This window comes from Montipora capricornis, chromosome 7 (assembly GCF_036669925.1).
Source record: "Montipora capricornis isolate CH-2021 chromosome 7, ASM3666992v2, whole genome shotgun sequence".
NCBI lineage: Eukaryota > Metazoa > Cnidaria > Anthozoa > Scleractinia > Acroporidae > Montipora > Montipora capricornis.
Genome location: NC_090889.1, coordinates 38,793,755 through 38,816,526, shown reverse-complemented (window position 1 = coordinate 38,816,526; position 22,772 = coordinate 38,793,755). Strand labels below are relative to the sequence as shown.

General features: G+C 39.6%; 1 protein-coding gene and 1 pseudogene across 2 annotated transcripts; one reads left to right on the top strand and one right to left on the bottom strand.

Annotated features, from left to right (window-relative positions):
* Nucleotides 1-3,115, bottom strand: part of LOC138057151 (E3 ubiquitin-protein ligase TRIM71-like) — a 3,261-nt pseudogene extending 146 nt beyond the window's left edge.
* Nucleotides 3,116-8,410: 5,295 nt separating this feature from the next.
* LOC138057154 (28S rRNA (cytosine-C(5))-methyltransferase-like) lies at nucleotides 8,411-22,452 on the top strand. 2 transcript variants are annotated; one of them, XM_068903219.1, is made up of 11 exons: nucleotides 8,411-8,554; nucleotides 9,779-9,837; nucleotides 10,586-10,775; nucleotides 11,510-11,640; nucleotides 12,120-12,248; nucleotides 13,831-13,946; nucleotides 14,572-14,680; nucleotides 15,193-15,321; nucleotides 16,260-16,367; nucleotides 19,932-20,040; nucleotides 22,037-22,452. In XM_068903219.1, the coding sequence occupies exons 1-11, from the start codon at nucleotides 8,416-8,418 to the stop codon at nucleotides 22,447-22,449; spliced, it is 1,632 nt and encodes a 543-aa protein (XP_068759320.1). In that variant the 5' UTR covers nucleotides 8,411-8,415; the 3' UTR covers nucleotides 22,450-22,452. The 2 variants fall into 2 exon arrangements, with proteins under 2 accessions (XP_068759320.1, XP_068759319.1); XM_068903218.1 differs by having other exon boundaries at nucleotides 11,510-11,646.
* The last annotated feature ends 320 nt before the right edge of the window (nucleotides 22,453-22,772 follow it).

Below are 22,772 nucleotides of genomic sequence, written 5' to 3'. Positions count from 1 at the left end.
AACCTATTATTACGTAACAAGAGTACATACTTGCTTATATGCATTAAAACATACGAAACAGTTTTTTTTTTAAAACACTGAGAGCTAAAACGTTATATTTACAATTATTTGCTGTCACGCAAGCGGTTATTACGAAAATGTTGAATATAAATGCTAAAAGCGTTCTTAAAAGTGAACTGCATTAGTTCCTTAATCAAATCAAAGCTTGAAGAAAACTATTCGCTTAAAGTCTAACACTTTAATCAGTCATTGCTCAGTTAATGATAACTACACCGGAACTCACTGAGCAATATAAAAGACCAATTTCGATATACTAAAAATCAACCCTAAACAAAAGACATCATCTTGAGGCTCTGCGGAATAAATATAAGGATTTGTATGAGTTTATTGCCCGGAGCCACGAGATGATGCGTTTTGTTTAGGACTGAATTTTAGTATATCGAAAGTGGGCTATTCATTCCTGCTAAAAATTCATGCTTTCTTACAAGTAGATTTCCTAAAAGATGAATTTCAATGCAAAAAAAGAAATCAATCTCAGGTACAAAGCGGTAAATTATTCATTCTAGGTGAAACGCTTCAAAAATACAGAAACAGTTCAACAAATTACAAGCAAATCAGATAGTAAAAAGGGTTCATAAAAGCTGAAAATCAAACTTCCTTTAAATAATAGATTATTGTTACTTGGCTTTTAGTAAGTATCTACTCAAGGTTAATCAAATATTTGAATGCGATGATTCTTATTGTCAGACACAACAATTTGGCCATTACTGAGGAGCGCTACTGATACTGGATAATTAAACTCTCCTAAGTTGCTGCCCTCTTTTCCAAACTTACCAACAAACTTACCATTCAGTTCAAAGACTTGCACTCTATGATTATCACAATCACAGACAAGTACATGTCCTGATTTACTCACTGACAAACAAATGGGACCAACAAACTCTCCATTCCCCTTCCCTCTTTTGCCAAACTGATACTTATAGTCCCCATCCCGGGTGAATACTTTCACACTGTGATCACCACAGTCTGACACAATGAGATAATCACCAGACTGAAGAACACAATGAAGAGGAGAAATAAGAGAACTGGGTCCACCTATCTTTGTTAGAAACTTTCCATCAGGGGAAAAGATCTTAATGAATCTGTTACCAGCATCACTAACAATAATATTGCCATTGGAATCCAATGATAAACCACAAGGATACTTGAGCTGGCTATCAAGACTTCCTTCCCGACCAAACATACTCAAGTACCTCCCCTCCTCGTTAAAAATTTGGATTCGATGGTTCCCGCTGTCTGCAACATAAATATTCCTATCTTTACCAAAAGCTATTCCTCTAGGGTGTTGAAACTGTCCCTTTTCGCTACCCTGACGACCAAAGGATCTCAGAAAATTGCCCTTGCAGTCAAATATCTGCACCTTGTGCTTGGAAGTGACTGCGATTTCATCCCTGGAATTTACTGCTACCCCCCAAGGAAACTCAAACATTCCATCATTCGAGCCTTGTTTTCCAAAAGATAAAACAGGTTTGACATTGAAAGGTTTCATTACAACACAGAAAGGGCTACCGCGGATATGTTGCCCGTTTACCTTAACTGACAAATTGAATTTACCTTCAAATGTAGGAGAATAGCTGATTTTGAAGGTCCCGTCTTTGTTGTCATTAACAAGAAATGTGGTTATGCATTCCTGCCCTCGCTCGTCTCTCAAGTCTACCATTACATTGTCATTCTTATTATAACATCGTTCGCCATCCGCATTTCTTGTCGTTAAATTGAATTAAGCTTCACGCCCAACAGTTCCCTCACAAAGTCCTTTGCCTTCGGCAACAGATTCCTTTGCATCAGTTGGAAATTTCAAAAGACCAATGCCTTCGCTGTTGATTGTCTCCAGGATCTTGTTATTTTCCACGAAAACTAATTCAAACAGGGCTTCAGGGTCGCGCTCAACTGGCTTCACTTTTGCTACCCGTTCTAGAATGGTTTGCAATGGTTTCTTTAGCTGAACCACCTCGGCGTCTGTGCTTTGTGTAAGAAGTTTGTCAGCTTTTTCCAGCGCTAATTCGATCTTCTCTATTTCCTCCTGAATCACTGTTTTTTTGGTCGTTAGACTCTCCAGTGATTTCTTGGTCTCGTTTTCCACTGCTACCTTGATATTTTGCCTTTCCTCTTGAAGTCTCCTCATTAAATTATCAACAAAAACATCGACGTCTCTTAGCATGTCTTCGCTTCGTTGAACAAGCTGAGCGTAGTCCTCGTCAATTTGAGTGACCATCTTCATCTTTGCTTTTAAGGTTTTTTTCGACGTTTGAGTTAGACCTGTTAACTCGATCTTTTGAGCTTCGGCTTCCTCTTGGATTAATGTTACTTTATGTCCTGCGTGATCCAAGATGACACAAGTTTGACAAACTGAGTTTTCGGGACAAATTTTGCAAAAGAACTTTAGCTCTTCTTTCTCATGTCCCTTCCTTGAGCAAAACACGGGTCGTTTCACTACTACCTCATAGTCTTTTTCTTGAAAATCTTTCACGGCCAGAACTCGGTGATCTTTGTAGCTTCGAATGATGTTGTGCCCAATTAAACACTCATCACAATAAAACTTGCAACACTCGAAGCAGTACGAGGTTTTAGAGCTTTTCTTGTCGCAGTTTCCACATGTTACTTGGGTCTTGTCAGATTCTTTAATAGCTAGGGCATCGATGAAGCCGCTGAGAAAAAAGCTTGTGGGAAGATCTTTCAAATCACCGCTTTCAGGAACTCTACAGCGGCCTTGGCATTTCGGACACCTCAAATCAACTTAACCACCACCTGCTCGATGCCAGTTGATCAAACAGTGCAGACAGAAACTGTGTAAACATGGAAGGTATCTTGGATCTCTAAGGATTTCTTGACACACCGGACAGGAGGCTTCTTCGCGAAGATTGAATAGCATCTTTGGGATATCCATATTGCTAATCTCTACGCCTTCACGAACTGAGTGCCGTTGACTATGATATTCCAAGTCTCGTGATTAATATCTTTAGCTTTTCTTGGAATCAGGTGACCATTAGCCAATCATTGCGATGTGTTTTAAGAGTCTGTTGATTGTTTTGTTTTGGTTCTCTGATTCCCAGAAATTTGGCTTTTATGCAGCCAGCGAGCTTTGAAAATAACACAATTAAAGCGATAAAGGGAGGGCAGATAGGTGACCTTTGTGAAGTTTTGTAGGCTGAGATCACGGAGCTTTGCATAATAGAAATGGCTTTATTAACGAATTAGGACAAAGGAGCTTAACATTTTACAAAACCGAGATTCCATGGTATAACGCTTTCGATATTGCTTCTCAACACATTTGAGTACCTTTGCGAATTATAAATCGCACGATCCCCAACTTTGCGATTTACAACTCGTAAGATTACGCACTTTGCGATTTGTAAATCGCAAGGTTACCAACTTCGCGATTTATAAATCGCAATGTGATCAACTTTGTAGATTTTGTTTGATTTGCGAACGAACACAAATACGTTACTGCACTGATGAGCTAAGTGAACAGAAATCGACAAAAGAATCACAAACGACGAAAAAAACGAAAAGACGAGTGGAAATAATTCTTACAAACGTTCAGTACGGCTTTTTAAAACGGAACAAACTAAAGCAAGGGACGATAAAACTTCAACAAGGCAACGTAGACTCTCCGAAGTACAAAATCAGAATGTATGTTTTAGCAAAGCGGCAAATTTTATACTAATAAACTAAACAAAGGCAATATTATGCAGGGAAAAGCTAACAGGATAATGATTACGAAAACAACATATAAGCGTGACAGGAAGTAATTCTAAAAACAAAGGCGAACAAAAATATTCATGAAAATGCGGCAGCAACAGTGGTTATGTGACGATTTAAGACATTGCACCAAAACAAAATAAATTCTGTGCTATTTACCGTACCATAGAAACAACAAAATAAAACAACGATATGGAGAATTATGCAGTGTGCCGCGGTAACCAGCACTGACTTTATTACAGACTCAAAAATAGGCAATACAACACTCCCCGGGGGTTGGATACCCCAGCTCATGCAATACAAGGCAAGCCGAGCACGTATCCACCGCAGCGGACACTCGGAGGCCAGAAAAAACCTCACCAAGATTGGCGCAGGAAATCTGGGTAGGAACTAAAGTAGGCTACGGCTGCCTGGCCCTCCTACTGGACCCCTAAAAACGAACTAAATGCTCACAGACCGAGTGATCTCAATAAGCTGTTCTGGCACAGCTTCAAGATAACGAAACTTAGACTTCGGATTCTTCCAACCAACATGCCTGTCCTTTATTGAGGAATCGAGGGACCTGACTGTACTTGTAGGCTGTGTTTGCTGCGCTAGACTCTAACACAATATCAAACAGACGAGGAACCATTAACTGCAATGATGGAACCTGGAAATTCGCCGTGAAGCCCCCGTCCCGCAAGATATCTTTTAAAAATAGAAAATAAAAAACAGAAACCAAAATAAGGTTAGCGAGCAAAAATATAGCAGCAAACAAACACTGCGCAAAATCACAAAGGTAAAATATATAATCCAGGCAGGAGCAGCTATCAACAAACAGCTACAACAGAGGGCAAACAATGCAACCTCTCTAATGTATCCGCCTAAAGTAGGCAACATGAAACTCTGGTAAGACCAGCATCGCACTTCAAGTGCCAAATCGCGGTATACAACTAAGACCACGCTCAAAACTCGCAAGAGTGCAGCAACTCACACAACTATGCCGCCCGGTAACCGTAGCAAACGCATGCCACACACGGGCCATTCGGTTAACCGCAGGCAAATGCTGAACAGTGCAAGCAAAGTCTAAAGCATACCAAAGGTAAATACAAAAACAAACCGACAATCAAAAACAGACAGGCCCGCTTGCTTAGAACGACGCTCAGCACGCCTCTCCGAGCGAAAAATGCGCTTCTCGTCCTCTGAATTTGACGCCAACTTGTCCGATAAATATTCGTAGACTGTCGACCAGCCAAACTCGCTCCGGTCAGCCAACTTAATTACTTTAATACGCTTTTCGGTCAGCTCTATACCTTCTTCGATAGCTCTCTTTGCCTTTTCGTACTTAGAGCTGGCCAAGGAATGTTGAGCCTCAGCAAGGAAATCAAGAACTTGCTGCTGACGCTCGAACTGCTTCTTGTTGCCCTTCGATTTGAACTCGACTTCATTTCTCTTAACTCGCTTAACCACGGAAGCCACCGAAGAATCAAGGTCCGGGGGCATGTCTCCTGGGAAATTTAAAAAATTAGGTTGTTTGAGACTGCATTTCGCGCTTTTTGAAGGCAGTATGATATGAAAACATGCAGCCAAAAGTGAATTTTAAAACGTGGATATTACTCAAACTTTTGATCTTCAAAATTGATTTTTTTGAGCGCAGAGACTACTTTACGTATGTATTTTACAGTTTTAGAGAATAAGGTCACTATTTAAAAAGAGAAAAAATAAAAACCAAGTTGAAAGTCCGTATTATTCACTGGGTTTATCCTAAATTCATGTTATTTCATGATAAAGATTGGTATTAAAAAGTGCTTGGTTCGCACTAACTTGATACCAGCTCACCTGCTGGTCGACCGCTTTGAACGCCACCTCCTTTCGGGTGACCTGGAAACGAGAGCTGTATAAAAATATGCTTCAAAAACCATTTAGGTTTCGAAACATAAAATGGAAGATTCCATAAAACAAAACAAGGTAGACTTGATATCGCATTACTCCTCTTTTTCTCTCTCACTTTATCCGGCTAGTGTAAAGACGGGACGAACCATGAAAGACGCATAATCCGTCTGCGACGAACTTGGGCAAATATTTTTTCTGCGTAAGTGTAAAGACGGACAAAAGACGCATAATGCGTCTGGACGAACTTTCCACTTTAGTTCGTCTTCCAAGACGCACTAATCTGGAAAGTTCGTCCAGATCCATCACAATGTTTGCCCAAGTACGTCCCAGACCGATTGTGTGTCTCTAGTATAAAAACGGCCAATCAGTAAGCGCCCACGTAAATCAAAGGTCAAACTTTCTGTCAGAAAACGATTCAGGTCATAGACCTTATTCATAAATGGAGGTCAATTTATGATTCTTTTGTCCAAGTGCAAATTAGCCTACCAAGCCTCGATACCATACAATGAATTGAAAAGAATTCTTGCTCTAAAATGAGGCATTTGCACTTGGACAAAAGAATTATAAATGTGACCGCCATTTATGAATAAGGTCTATTACGCCAATTTGTTTGCTGGCAGATTCTAAAATAGTCCCAGTCTGATCTGAGTATGAAGATTCGGATTAGATTTGGAAGGAGTCGTTTGTAGTTTTTATGTAGTTTTTGTTTCGACGACTGCAGACTGATTTCACGAAAACAAAAAGTTGATAACATTGCCATTTATGAATTGCAAGGTTCGTAATGTTGCAATTTATAAATCGCACCTAAATTGCAATTTGAAAATCGCACATTTGCGATTTATTATAACCGCAAACTCATGAAATTCACGCCTGCCGGGTCGTGGTCAAATGTTTTGATTTTTAGGAGCACAGACGAGACTTGACAAGACTGCTCTCCTCTGCCGTCTCAGCAACAATTTCTGAGGCATTAAATGCTCAGGAATTATCACAGAAAAGTGAAGTAAGGATAGGTTTTATTTTGATTTATGGCGAATCGGTCTGAATTGTAAGTTTTGTTTTATTGCCATGTTTTCAATTTGCAGTGCTCGAGATCGTAGAATCTCTATCGTACTGCATCTATCCCACCAACCGCTTCCTTCTCAGGTTTGTACGATTTCATTTGGCTTCATCTTAACCTGCATGTGTCGTTACGGCAACGAGAACGTCATCTAAAAACATAAATTTGCTTTATTGTAATCACTTCGCGATTATTCCAAGCTTTTTAATATGACAAAGGTGTAGCAGTCCCTCGGAAATGAAATCGTTATGAGCGGCGCTAAATTTATCTCCCAAGTGCTGACGTTCTCCATAAAACCAGCAACAGAGAAATGAATCATATATGAACTGCGGATATGAAATCAAGTGAAGCTATGATCTTCGCAGTTATGAGAGCAATTTTTGCAATTGCGTAAAGAAGCCTGAAAAACTCAGGACTATAACGGGGTTTGAACCCGGGACCATTAAAACCCATTATATCCTCTGGAAATAAAATTTAACTGAGGTAATTTGGTACTTGACCAGTCATAGATTTAAAGGCCAAGATGGCGTCTCTTAGATACAGGTGGGACTTAACTGGTATCCATCTCAGGTGTTCGTGACTCTAAAGTTTAAAAGGCAAAGCAAAGAGTATTATCGTATTTTTCGCTTCGGGCAAGACTCCTGAAGAAAGAGGGATCATTGTGGCTTTTCCCCTTTTTCCTTAGTGCTATGTCACAACAGTTATTCAGCGGTGTTACCATTTCACATGCGCACGCATGCCATGTGCTTTTTCAGTAGTGTTTGAGAGATCGCCATGTTTAATAAAACTGTTTTGACTGTTGCGTTAGAGAACGAGTCCATTCTCTGTTGTGAGACACAACACTTAGGGAAATAGCGAATGATAGCGTTAGGGATGTTTCAAGTGAACAAGCAATGTCGAAAGCCCCACATAGTCAAATTTGGGACAGGTGCAAAACACAGGTCATTGTTTTACCAACACTCAAACAACCCTAACCGTTTACCAGTGCTAACATTGGGCCTAAAAACTCTTGTTTAGGCCTAATCAGTAGACCCAAGGTTAGCTTTAATGAATGTTCGGGATACTTTCTGTATTGGTAAAAAGGTGACCTGTGTTTTGTACCTGCTGCAAAATTTGCTAGATGGCGAAACCCAAAAGTACTAATGCTTATGATGGCTTGCAATGCAAATCGAAGACCAAGGGCTACTTGTGAGGGTTAATAATAATAATAATAATAATAATAATAATAATAATAATAATAATAATAATAATAATAATAATAATAATAATAATAATAATAATAGAACTTTATTTTCACACGATGTTTAAAGCTGAACAGCTTGTCGGGTCGAGCACGAATAAATTCAAACCAAATTAATACATATCAAATCATATTGTTTTTTAAGGAGAGGAAAACCTCTCGAAGCAGAGTAGAAAACCAACGAAATCTACCCACATATGACCTCGGATCTGGGAATCGAAGCACGGGCCACATTCTGGGAGGTGAGTGCTCTGACACCACTGCGCCATCCCTGCAAAATAGTCCTGCAATAATGATTGTGATGACCAAATATTTAGATAAAAATGTCGCAGTCCCTTGGCGTTCGAGGTTGTGTTTTCCTGTTTTTCTCCATTTTTGGAGTTGACTGGGTTTTTTGAATGTTCTTTTCCCATTTGGTTTCAAGCAACCTGCGTAGCGGCCCAAGGGGAGGGGAGGGAAAGAATTTGAGTTCACAAACTTCAAAATGGCGGCATTGTATTCCTGCGCCGCAAATATCATCGACAAAGTGCTGAAGAAACGTGGAACTCCAAAGTCCTTAGCCATTAGTAGCCACTTTCCTAAGAAGAAAAAACTATATGCTCTTGTGTGTGAAACTCTGAAGTGTAAGTAACCATCGTATGCCAGGATCAGCCGGTTTCAAATGTTTGATCATTTGTTCCGTTAGTGAAAAGTACGCGTGCAGCAAATGTCTTTATCTGTTCGCTTTAAAGCAGTTACAAAATACAGGTCACAGGTCATTGTTTTACCAATACAGAAAGTATCCTAACATAACTTCACATTAGTATTAGACATTGACAACACAAAACCATCGAGTGAGTCAGGTGCTGCTTAAGTAATACACTTTTTTTTTTTGGCTGGGTTGTCCGTTGTTCGTTGTTTTTTTTTTTCGGGGAACTAACCTTTTCATTTTACCAAAAGCTAGTCACCCTGTAAACTTTCTGGTTGTCTAGGACGACCGGACGACGGCTACTTTTAAGCACTGGTTCTTGATCCAGGACGTGCAAATCTAAGTGACAATGTATTCTTGGCTTGCACTCACGTGATTAGACGGTCATTTTGGTGTACAAAAGAAAAGCAAAATGTCACACGTGCTTGGCATAATAATAGAGCCAAATTCCCAAAATACTTTTTCTTTTTCTTTTTTTTTTTGTCGCTATTGTTCAGTACACCAACATGGATGTTATTACATCAGGTGCAAGCCAAGGATTAAGCTTAAAGCTGTCCCTGGGTAGACTGTGCTATCCACACAGGGTAATTCAATTTTCTAGCCACAGACTTTGTGTTTTTGAGTTATGGAGAGGGAGGGTAGGCTAAAGCGGATATTTCCTTCAGGAAAAGGGGGCAAACTTTGGACACTTGATTCTTTCATAAAGGTGTAGACGGAAATTAAGGCTTTGAATGTCATGCTTCGGCTTCCTGGGAGAGTACTCTCCAGGGAGTAAAAGAATTTCTGACGTTAAATGACATGTACCTTAACCTTTACCTTTAAAGCAGTGCCACTGAAAGACTAATGGTGTAAATTCTGTCAACCTTACTATGGGTTTAGGAAAACATGTGAATATTTGATAATTTGGTTAACAGAGCTATGCACCTTTCAAACGTCCAAGGCCTGGCATTTACCTTGGAGAATTGATTCCCTCAAAACTGCAAAATGCCCTTTGGCTGGTACTTACTTGCTTTTGATTGAATGAGGATGACATCTGTTGTATTCTGATGCCATCAAAGAATGCTGCCAAATGCTGGAGTACTAGAGTATGATATTAATATTATAAAATTTTGCTATATTATAATAAAATTTTGTTTGCTTACTCATTTCTTTTTCTTAGACAAAGCAATTCTGGAGGAAATCTTTGAGCAAACAAAGCTTTTGAAGCTAGAGAAAAAGGTAACTATTTTGACTTTCGAAAGTAGCAAAAAGCTCAATGTAAGTGGTAGTGGTTTGTAGTGGTATTTACAGCATACAATGGTTAGGTGAAAGAAAGCCATAAACATAACTTGAATCTTACTTGTGCAATAATTGCGCTAGAAAAGGTTTCATAATACCATTGCTAACTAGCGTGCATTTGATAAGATACCTGTAACTAGGAAACTTTTACTGCCTAAGAAATAATTAACAAATAAATTATTCTATGATTGCATGTGGGATATCAGATGGTTAAATTCTAGCAAACAAGGCGCATAGCGCCGAGTTGGCTATAACCAGTCTCATATCCAACAAGTGCCAATGGAATAATAATATTGTTTTATTAAATTTTCATCAAATTCTGAATGCTTGGACACTAAATTAGAAATTAAAGTCAATCAGTTTCAATTTTAGGTCATATAGTTAGTATATGTGAAATTATGAATTTATAATGGAGATTGAGTGAACCAATCAGAAAGCTAGAAATGCAGTATCTGAGGTCGAACATTTAATAACATTTTAATAATAATTCTTATTATTTATGTCATAGCACTAAGGCATGGGGGTTAATTTACACATTGTATTTACATACATGTATGTACACTGTACAGACGACTTGTTTTATATCAAGATTTATGAAAAAAGTACTCATATATCATGATGTGACTGAAGTACTGTTTTTTCTTTTTGCTGTCATTTATGTGAGTTGATCATTTTATGTTTCTGGTAGCTTAGGCATAATTGTGCCCTTGTGTTAGTGTATGACTTCCTGTTTGGTCAAGGGATTCAGTGTGGTGGAGACTTGAAGCACAGCGTCACCAAACACAAGTCTGCACTGCAGTCATGTTTGGCTCGTTTGAAGATCAAAGCCAAGGTTTATAAGAATGAGGACCTCTTACCCAAGCACATCTTAGACAAAGGCATGCACTAAAATGTGATAATTTATGTTTTGCACAGCAAGGAAGTTATAATTTTGATTGAATTAGTCTTGTGCAGCCACTGTTCACAAAGTGACATTAGATTTCATCTAGTTTACACATTGTCTAGATGACATGTTTTTAACCCATTGACCCCTAGGAGTGGGGCTCAATAGATTTTATTCTGTCTAACACCAGACGATTTTACTCGTCAGTGGGGCATGTCCAGGGTGGTTTAGGAGTGACTGGGTTAACAACTTTTATTTCCACTCAAAAACTATACCCCCTTGCAAGTGAACCAACTTTGGTCAGCTTTCATTCCATGGCAGCGGGAGTGAACAGCTGAAACATCCCCACAAATTCTTTTCATTACAAATGCTGGTTTTAATCCTACTACATATAGATAGCTTAGTGCCTTTATAGAGATAAATTAAACCTCAAACTTGGTAAAAATGACTCTCATACATGTATACATGTAATTTGATACTCAAGATAGATCCCAACCATAATTATTATGAAATACACGATAGTAGATGAACATTCAAAACTTGTTTCCTCATGTTCTTCTCTTTAACTCCAAAATGGACATTTCTTTTACTCAGAGAGAAATGTTAATTTTTGTGGAGTGTTCATGAACAGAGTAAGCTTTACTTTCACATGTATTTATTTAGATTCATGTGTTATAAACAGAGATTTATGATGACATATGTACTAATTTCTTTTGATGTTTCACATAGATTTGATCCCACGTTATGTCAGAGTTAACACAATAAAGACCTCCATGGAACATGTAATCCAACATTTCAAAGAAAGTGGTTATGAGCAAGCTACATGTAATCAAACCAATGTAGCATCTTTTGTCACGCAGGTACAGGTCAGTTTTCATTTCCATTGATAACCCTCTCCACCTTTTTCTTAGCAAGGTCTAACTCCACTCAAAAACCCTTTAACCATTTCCCTGACTTCATTGCTCGGTTATTTATCAAAGAATGACCACGTTTCCCATCTTTCAAAGCCAACAAAAAAGTGAAATTTTAATCAAAAGGTTCCAAAAACAACACTGACAATGTATTTGGGATGATTTTGGAGAATGAATAAAGTGGAAATGTGATTTGAGGTGATAGGCACTTCAAACGAAAGTCTAGGTTATTTTCAAAATCCCAAAATAATATTGTTTTGCATATGAAAAACGTTTTCAGCTACCCTAGTTTTTGTGGCAGATCTCCCAGCTGCATTGTAGAATCGGATACGTTAATTTTAGTATCAATATTCAAGGGAATTCATCCCTTATGCTGCTTAAATTTTCCATGTGCCTTTCTTGAGAACTTTCTTTCCTTTTACTTTTAGAGCAAAGCCACACATACTAAGCAGTTCATGTGTGATGAACACTTTTCAGATGTACTGGTTTTCCCTTCTGGCACTGATCTCCATGATCATCCTTTGTATGTCAATGGAGAAATCCTCCTTCAAGACAAGGTACGTACAACTGTCAACATGAAGTTTCATCTGGTTTGTACTGATGGCCCTTAAGAACATAAATGAACACCAGCTTAAAACTCAAAAATAGAAAAACAAAACTTAACCGAATTTATTCTACCACAAACGAGCAATGCCGTGTTACAAGACCATCGGTCCAAATTATTTGGACCAATGGAATGAACCCACTCATTTAAATAGTCATAAAATGTCTTTGAAAGGCAAAACAATGTTCATAAACAAACATGTGTTGTGTAATACTTTGTAAATCTTCAATAAGACAATTAGTGTTTTTCCTGAGGCAAATAATTTAATTAGAAAAAAGTCGGACACCAGCATTGTACATCATTTAACAATTCAATTACCGGTAGGTTGCAGTTTCATTGGTTATGCATCAGACGTTCATGTCCATCTCCTCGTCTGTCTCTCCAATGCCCAGGGATCTATACAGAAGGGGAATTTAGCCACTATTTGCCGTGGTATATCCTAAACGGATGCTTTAGAACTTCCCATTTTAAGGTCACTACAGCATACAGGTACAGTATGTCTGCCACACACATATTTAACAATTATTCGCCGAAGGCGAAGTGATTATCGGTGATTATTAAATTCTCAACCTCGGATAATGAAATTCTCGTGCTCTGATTGGTTCACTTAATCTCGGTTATCAGCTCATATACCTTAGTTTGACCTTATATGGTAAATGATTGCGCTTAGCGTTGCTAAAGTAAAAACGTTTACGCCAGAAAGCGAAATTTCTTTCGGTATAAAGCAAAAGAAAAACGTTTTTGTGGAACGTTTGGATCACTTTCGAAGCTTAGTGATACGCGAAAAGGTAAGAAATGTTTTTGTGATGAGCCTGCGTCTGTCTGACCACGAGGTATTACACAACATCGCATCTTCATCAACTTTTTTCGATTTCGCTAGGATTTTCTCTCTTTTTTCGCTCGTATTTCGTACTTCCAAACTTTTGGAGTTTAAGGAATTTAATAAAACAATTATTCCATTTGCGCTTGTTGGATATGAGACTGGTTATAGCCAACTCGGCGCTACGCGCCTCGTTGGCTATTTACCATCTCATATCCAACGCGCGCTCATGGAATAATTGTTAAATATTCACCGAGACGAAGTCGAGGTTAATATTCACCGATAATCACTGAGCCTGAGGCGAATAATTGTTTTAGTGTAAATACACAGGTGATTATTTCAAAAAAGAGAAAAAAAAAACATTTCAACGCGAAATCATCTTCACTACTGACTACTGGCAGCCATTTTGTCCGTCGAGGTGATTATCGCCTGATAATCCGAGATAGCGAGCCAATGAGAGAGCGCGATTTTGTATAATCACCTGTGTATTTATACTAAAATGTATTATTGTTCAGTTCCTTTGTCAATAATTTTTTCTATGCAGGAAGCCCATTAGAGTACATCCTTTAATTTTCAATGACATGATACATGTAACTCTCTCTGCCAGCTACAATTTAAGATCAAAATACCCTTGTCGCCTGCTTTCAACAAGATCACATCCAGTGATGGTAATGAGTATTGGAATCTCACCATTCTTTGAATATTTTCTGTATAGGCCAGCTGTATTCCAGCTCATGTCTTGCTACCTCCCCCTGGTTCTCATGTGATAGATGCCTGCGCAGCCCCAGGGAACAAAAGTAGCCATGTAGCAAGCATAATGAGCAATAAAGGGTATGATCAGTCAATCAATTAAAGTATTATTTATTAATATTTCTTATGTTGGGGAACCCCATGACTTATTCATTCTCTCTCTCTTTCACAGCCTTTAATAGTGTCTTCAAAATTTAACAGTTTAATATTTCCTTTTTTTCATTGACTATGATTCAAAATTATATTTTATACTCTAATCACCTTGAAACGGTTATAAAATATTTTGTAACTAATCTTAGTAAACACAAACACAGCATCAGGGGCGGGCATCTCGTTTATTGAATGATACATGATACAGCGAGTGTTTACATTTTCACCATAAGGAAAATATAGCAGTGGAAAAACAATAAAGCAAAGTTGAAAGAGATGCCTTCAAATGGCTCTTTCATAGCCTAGTAGCCCCGAGGGATTCAACATCAACAAACACGCCTAAAATACTTCTGCAGTTAACATGAATCATACATAATGAATGCACTCCCGTGTCATTAGCGAAACGTTGCAAAATATGTATCCTTTCCTCTTTCCATCAACTTGTCCGAAACTTGACAGCTTCTCTTCTTTTTATGTTTTACATGAGTTAAGATAAATCTTCTTTTCAGATGCTCGTATTTTGAATGCTCTGTCAACCATCATTTCCTTCCTGCAGAAAAATATTTGGATTTGACACTGACAAGAAAAGGCTATCAGTAATGGAAAAGCTGATGAAAATAGCTGGCGCAGACTGTGTTACAACGACAAACTGTAGTTTTCTGGAGGTTGGTATTAAGTTAGTGTCTCTCTGTCAAGTGAACTCTCTCTAGAAGGGAGTTAAAATCTAAAACACTTGTCAATGGCAATGACAATACCAGGAATAAAGTTTATATTAGCCATTTTGAGTAAAAGTAATATCTACAGAAGACCACTTCAAGGTTTATAACTTTATGCTAATTGTGAGGATTTCAAAATTATTCCATCTTAATCACGTTGTACAATAATCCATTTTTATTATATCTCTCAGATAGTTCGTGCCCTGTGATTGGCTATTAAAACTAGTTTCCTTTCCCTCACGGCTCAGATTACCATACATAACCAGAGAGATATAATAAACATCTTACTAACCTCATTTTCGTGGTCGGTACTGTAAAATTACGGATCCTTGTATTTTCCCGTCGATTTATGACCCAAGCGCGAAGCAGTCCATAATTTTACAGTACGGACCTCGAACTCGGTTATTTGATTCACTGTATGCCCATGTTCTCGTCAAATCCTTTAATTTGGAACGTGTCAGGTTGATCCCTTTGACGAGAAATACAGCAAAGTTGAGTACATTGTGGTTGATCCATCTTGCAGTGGGTCTGGTATCACGACCAGAATGGATAGACTTGTAGATGAGGAACAAGAAACAGCTGAGAAAAAGGTACATACTCAGCCGTATTTGTGAGTAAGGCTTAATGTTCTGCCAAATGCGCTGGCTAAAAAAAGAGGTATTCCATAGTGTCAAATGTAATGTAGCGAATGTTAGTTGTGTTTTCCAAAGCTACATTGGGTGATTGGATTAAAAACTGGATGGCAATTGCTACTTTCCCTTTCATTTTCTTACATTCTTGGGATTCGTTTTCCAGCACTTTGCACTCAGTTTAGTGTTCTTGCTTTGCGTTATGATCATGAATCTTTGATTACTGCTATTGTCAACAATCTAAATAATATATGAAATGAATCATATAATGAACTGCGGATATGCATTCAAGTGAAGCTATGCAATTGCTAAAATTGCGGTCGTAACTGCGAGGATCATAGCCTCACTTGATTTTATATCCGCATTTCAATATATGATTGATTTCATATATCATTTCGTTCGTTGATTTATTCCGACACAGGAACATTTAAACCCCCAAATGACAAGCTTTCAATATTAGTGGCTTCGTAGCTCAGTTGGTTAGAGCGTTGCGCCCGCATCGCGAGGTTACAGGCTCAAACCCCGTTGAAGTCCTGAAATTTTCAGGCTTCTCCATTGCAATATTTTCTCCACTGTTTTCTTGAAAATGTATCTTAAAGGTAAAGGTAAAGTCACTTTATTGAACGTCGGTAGTTCCTTGAGCTACGAGGCTGGTATCAATGGAAGCCAAAGGCAACGGTGCGCCCTTAACACCCCCCCCCCCCCTCCCTCCCTCAGTCAGTGCTCCGTTTTACGGGTATTTAAAGCTATAGCTACACGGATCAGAGGAAACTCGAAACAGACGTTGAAGTCACTGAGGATCGAATCGGGGACCTCTCGCTCCGAAAGCCGCGCACTAGCCAACTGCCTTTTGTTATAGTTTTTTTTGTATTTGATTTTCTCTTTCGCTTCCTCTGTAGAAGAGACTTGAATCTCTGGCCACGTTTCAGTTATCAGTCTTGAACCATGCGTTGTCCTTTCCTTTGGTAAAGAGAGTCGTGTATTCAACATGCTCTGTTCATCAAGAGGTATGAGTTAAAGTGTTAAGTACGAAAATAAACGAAATAAAAGTTGACTGAAGCAAGCAAACCAGGAACACTCTCAGTCTTGTGGCCTTAATTTGGAGCCAAGTGAAATTATTATATCACTTAGGGAGATTCGTTGCAAAGACAACCAGAACTAAATTCTTAGCTACAACACACTTGACTCTTTAGTTTCCATGGAAACTTTGCCAGGTTCAAATTCCCTGAATGTTCCCTACTAATCCCTGTTTTGAGAACTACAATAAAAATGATAAGTCACCGTGCTTGTTAAAGAGATATAATGGGCCAATCTTACCCCATTGATGCCTGTACTGATACTGATACACGCGCGTTATTTCATCGGTTTAGGGTACATTTTGCGGTAGCTAAAAGAGAGGGTTTTTAAAGTAACACTTGAAAAAGCACCTGATAGATAGAAAGTCTAGAGCATATAGAACACTTTCTTATATAGTTCATGGGAAAGTCACTCAACTTAAAACAACGTCGACTCAAAACGTTTCTCGAGTCGTTGTTTTCAAGATCATAATTTACATTCCTGGGTAAGGGGCTCTGTGTACGTTTTTAGCTATATCTTTTTTTCCTTCCGATAAATTTTTTAATAACAGACTGAAAAAGATATTTACCCGCAAAAGTTCTCAATAAAAAGCCGTACTTTATTGTCGTGGTGAATTTCTCGCTTTTTGTGTGGTTTTTTGCCTGATTGAATGCGATTTAAGCGACTTCTCAAATTCCCGAGTTGTCACTCGTACCTAAGTAAAGGAAAGGCTGGAAAGTAATTTCTAGCTTACCTCAAATCGCGCTGATAAAATCACACTTCTCCGGCATCAGTCACGCTCAAACTCCGGCGATGGCTATACGGATAAATTTACTTCTCCTTGACCAAGTTTCAAGGTCCAGCGAGTATCCATTGCTGAGAAACGGCGAAAAATATTCAAATTTTTAAACTCCTTCGAGGCTCACTTGCAAAGAATTTTGACACGGCTAGTCAACCACTCACTTATTTGGTCTCACCGTATCGAGGCTCAAGAGAACGGTTGACCAGCCGTGTCAAAATTCGTTACTAACTATGCTTAGACTATTGTTGTACTGTATGGTATCATTGTGGTAGCCGTAATTCGACTTAGGGTTAGGGTTAATTCGAACGATTTTCTTGAAACTTTCCCTGAATGTTCCCACCAGTCCCTGTTTTGAGAACCACGATAAAAATGATAAGTCACCGTGCTTGCTTAAGAGATATAATAGGCCAATCTTACCCAATTGATGCCTGTACTGATACTAAACATGCCCGTTATTTCATCGCCTTAGGGTACATTTTGCGGTAGCTAAACAAGAGGGTTTTTAAAGTAACACTTGAAAAAGCACCTGATAGATAGAAAGTCCAGAGCATATGGAAAACTTTCTTATATTGTTTATGGGAAAATCACTCAACTTAAAACGACGTCGACTCAAAACGTTTCTCGAGTCGTTGTTTTCAAGATCATAATTTACATCCGTGGGTAAGGGGCTCTGTGTACGTTTTTAGCTTTATCTTTTTTTCCTTCCGATAAAAAAAAATTATTTTTATTTCTTATTTAAAGGGGATAATTCGCAAAGAGTTATGGGTCATTCACAACTTCTCTCACGTGTTTTGAGATCTGTTTCAGCGTGTATGATCCACTTACGCCATATTTACAATTTTGCAAATTTGACCTTAACACACCAAATGCGTAGTCAGGATGCGCATTGCAATACTGAGGAATCACCTTAAAAAATCAATTGTTCGATACGCCATCAGTTGGCGCACAAGACTGGTAATAGCCAATCAGGTTAAAAGGAAATTCGAAACTCATGTCCGCTTGAGTCCGTTGGGGGTCCATAACAAGGATCCCGGCGCTGCTTCACACACGTTACTAACCTTTAAATCAAGTGAAGCTATGATCTTCGCAGTTATGAGCGCAATTTTTGCAATTGCGTAGAGAAGCCTGAAAAATTCAGGACTTCAACGGGGTTTGAACTCGCTACCCCGCGACTCCGGTGCGACGCCCCAACCAACCGAGCCATGAAGCCACCGACGTCGGGAGCTGGTCATTTGTGGGTTCTAATGGTCCCGTGAGGAATGAATCAATGACGAAATGGTATATGAAATGAATCATATATGAACTGCGGATATGAAATCAAGTGAAGCTATGATCTTCGCAGTTATGAGCGCAATTTTTGCTTCATGGCTCAGTTGGTTGGGGCGTCGCACCGGAGTCGCGGGGTCGCGGGTTCAAACCCCGTTGAAGTCCTGAATTTTTCAGGCTTCTCTACGCAATTGTAAAAATTGCGCTCATAACTGCGAAGATCATAGCTTCACTTGATTTCATATCCGCAGTTCATATATGATTCATTTCATATACCATTTCGTCATTGATTCATTCCTCACGGGACCATTAGAATCCACAAATGACCAGCTCCCGACGTCGGTGGCTTCACGGCTCGGTTGGTTGGGGCGTCGCACCGGAGTTGCGGGGTCGCGGGTTCAAATCCCGTTGAAGTCCTGAATTTTTCAGGCTTCTCTACGCAATTGCAAAAATTGCGCTCATAACTGCGAAGATCATAGCTTCACTTGATTTCATATCCGCAGTTCATATATGATTCATTTCATATACCATTTCGTCATTGATTCATTCCTCACGGGACTATTAGAACCCACAAATGACCAGCTCCCGACGTCGGTGGCTTCATGGCTGGGTTTGTTGGGGCGTCGCACCGGAGTCGCGGGGTCGCGGGTTCAAACCCCGTTGAAGTCCTGAATTTTTCAGGCTTCTCTACGCAATTGCAAAAATTGCGCTCATAATTGCGAAGATCATAGCTTCACTTGATTTCATATCCGCAGTTCATATATGATTCATTTCATATACCATTTCGTCATTACTAACCTTTGTTAGATTTCGTCTGCGACGCAGGCTAAGCGGCGATTGAAGTTCGCAAAAAAGAAGATTTCGTTAGTAGCTAAAGTTGCCTCTACAGAACATACGCTATCATAAAAAATACACCACACTCTACGTTTGCTTGATGAAATGTCTGTTTTATTTTACTTGAAAAGGTTTCAATCTTGGTTATAAACAGTAAAACGTGTAGTTATAAAAACTCCAAGCATTTCACTCAGTATTGTGCAGGATTTTGCGGATTTTTAGGAATTGTGCGTTGTTGTGCGGGTTTGATAGAATTGTGTGGTCCTGCACCTGCGCACCCTGTCAGAAGCTCCGTACCACGGAAGGTCGACCCCAACCGAGGAGCACTCGGAGTTTTTCCGAGTATCCCCGAGGCACCATCGAAGAAACCATCTCTTCGTTTCATTCACCGGGGTTAACATCTAACATCTCCTAAATTATAATAGCAAATGATTTCCTTCATTTCGACAATTTGTATCCTGGGTGTATATTCGGAACATTCGTCGCCAGAATCTTGTTCGAGTGTCTCCAAGTCACTATCGAAAAAGAGCTACATCTTCGATTTTAAAGTAGTGGGGATTTTCTTATAACTCTACTTCTTTTTTGATTTTCTTATTCACCGAACAAATTTAAGGAAAATGAGGATGTGGTTCAAGCGGCTTTGAAAGCGAACAGTCATAGCTTTACCCTTGAGCATTGTCTTCCTTCTTGGACTCACCGTGGAAAAGCTGTGTTTCAAGGAGGTAGGTTTGAACGAGAGCCAGTCATGTTTCTCGGTTTGACTGATGAAATTAAATAATGAGCGACTTTAAGAAATGACAACTTCTACGGAAACGACAACGCAACAAAACAATAATGGCCGTGTTTTCACGAACGGTTTTTCAGGTTGCTTAGCGAGTGACAATCGAAAATTCCTTGAAAACAGTTTCTTTCGCCACTGGTTTAAAGTTAAGCGAGTCGGCAAATTTAAGTGGAGTTCCCATTAAATTTAAGCCACAGAACCAAGTATAGCTTAAGCGAGTTGGCAATTACGTTCGGCCAGTCAGGAGTCTCTTGTGCTTATTCAAATCGGAAATACAACAGGCGTGCCATTTTACTATTTCTATTATTGTATTGGCACGTGCTCTCATTTAATCTTACCTTCGGAAACACATATAATTTATAAGTCGCTTAACGAAGTCTTCAAACAAACCATTTTCAGGAATGTCAAGCGAGACAACAGCTGTCTAGTCTCCTTCGCAGCCGCTCGGGCCGGAGTCACGCAACGCTCCCCGTCCCCGCGCGTGGGAACGGGGAGCGTTGCGTGACTCCGGCCCGAGAGGCTGCGAAGGAGACTAACAGCTGTCGTGAAAACACGGCCAATATCATCGGTTAAAAAGGGAAAAATGATCGTGTTGCACGTGCGCCACGCATTTTAGCACATATTTTTTTGCGATACTCTGCTTAACAATGACGTGAAATCACCAAATTTGATGCTGCAACGACAACATCAGCATAGAAATGTGAACCTTCATGCTCTATTTTTACTCTGAAACCGCTCATACCAGTTTATTTTTAGGATACGTTGCCCACGATATACGACGTGAACAAGATGGAATAATCGTAAAAGACTTAAAAAGGAAGGGCAAAGTTATATTTTGCGGTGACGTTTCGTCGACGTCGTCGTCATAGATCGTAAAGTAGGGAGCTTAAGATTTTACGACGGCGACGGCAACAACAACGGTTCAAAACAGTGATAGCATTGGTTAAAAGAGCATAAATAATCGTGCTGCACGTGCATCACGGATTTTAGGACGAATTATTGCGGTGCTCAGTGCATTCAGGACGACGTGAAATTAGTAAATTTGAGGTTTTGACGACAACGCGAGCATGCAACAGAGAATCTTTCATTCTCTATTTTCACTTTGTAACTGCGCGTATCAATTTATTTTTACGATGCTTCGCCCAAATTGTAAGAGGTGAACGAGATAGAATAACCGCGAAAGAATTATGATAAAGCAAAGGGATATTTTGAGGTGACGTTTTTGCTAAAGTCGCCGTCGGAGATCTTAAGGTCCCTAGTTCCTAATTGAGCGCGCTGGGACTGTGAAACAAGTTGGGGTCGTTTGCAACGTGATGCACCGGTTTACCAGGATGAATTTCAGGGCCTGTTTATATGAGGCGAGACAGCCCGGTTAGGCGGGCTGGGGCCCGTTTCTCGAAAGCCCCGAAACTTTATGGGCCATTTTCGGGCGTTACAATTCCTTTTGTGTCTCAAGAAAGGAGAGTATTTAAGTCGTCAAACTTCACAGTCATTTTTTTTTTCATCCCGGCAAACCGGGCTGAACCGTTTACCTGAGAATTTTTCAGCCCGGCTTGCCGAGATCTCGGCATCTCAGACCGGGGTCTCGGCAATCGTGCCAGCCCGCCTTCTCATATAAACGAACCGAAGTTTGACTAAAAAAAATAGACATTACCCGAGATCTCGGCAAAGCGGGCTAGCCCGCCTAACAGGGCCTCATATAAACAGGCCCTTAGAAGCACAATTCTCTCGGCACATATCATCAACTTTTTTTCTGACTGTGACCAGGATGGTCCGCACAAACCACGAAAAAGCACTGAACACACGCGAACCCCGAAGCACTGAACTACATGTAATAAATTACATTTTTTTTATCTCTCTAGACTTGCAGTGTAATTGACAGAAAGTACGATTCTGGTGCGTGTTCGACACATGAATCTTTTTTTTAATTCTCACAGCGGAGAACAGCATTCGTGCCTCACCAACTGAAGATTATACCAACGGATTTTTCGTTGCACTGTTTGTCAGAAAGGACATCAAAGCGGATGACGAAGCCACATTATGTAGAGACTCCTTCGAAGGTAGAAAGAGGAAGCTAAAGAGAGAAGATTTGGAGAATATTACGTCTACAAAATCAACAGGGAAAATCAAAGATACCGGGTCACCACCAAGAAGCAACAAATTTGAGTCAGATATCGCTGATGTCACTTTGAAGAAAAAGCTTCGAAAAGAAAGCAAGAAACAAGAAGTTTCAAAATTGCAGGAACGCCCTGTAACATTGCCTAGAATAGCGAAGGATGGGTCGAATCCCGTTAAAAATAAAAGGAAACAAAAGAAAAAAAAGAATAAAAAAGTTCCTGTTTGCCCTTGATAACACTTGTGTATGCATTTTTTTTGGGCAAATGTTTCCTGAGAACGGTTGCGCTCTCTGAAAGGGGCACCGCCATAAGGTAAGGGATTGGGGCGAGCAAGGAGTTTCTTTCGAGGATTTGGGTGGAGGGAAATCTATTTTGTCTCTTTAGGATAAGCTCATCGGATAATAGTTAATCCTCCATGAGATCAACAGTGTGTATCCGCGTGTCCACTTAGAAAGATACTTACTGTTTCTAAGGGATGAGCGTTGCTTTCCTCAGCGTATCCGCGTATTCTCTTAGAAGACACTTGATATAATACAAAGCGACTGCGTAGCCATGC

What these genes read in the sequence shown, in the direction of transcription:
- LOC138057154 (XM_068903218.1), top strand. Translation starts at nt 8,416, where the DNA reads ATGGCGGCATTGTATTCCTGCGCCGCAAATATCATCGACAAAGTGCTG. An exon ending in AGCATAATGAGCAATAAAGG is followed by an intron (nt 13,947 to 14,571) that starts GTATGATCAGTC and finishes TCCTTCCTGCAG; the next exon opens with AAAAATATTTGGATTTGACA. An exon ending in CAAACTGTAGTTTTCTGGAG is followed by an intron (nt 14,681 to 15,192) that starts GTTGGTATTAAG and finishes GGAACGTGTCAG; the next exon opens with GTTGATCCCTTTGACGAGAA.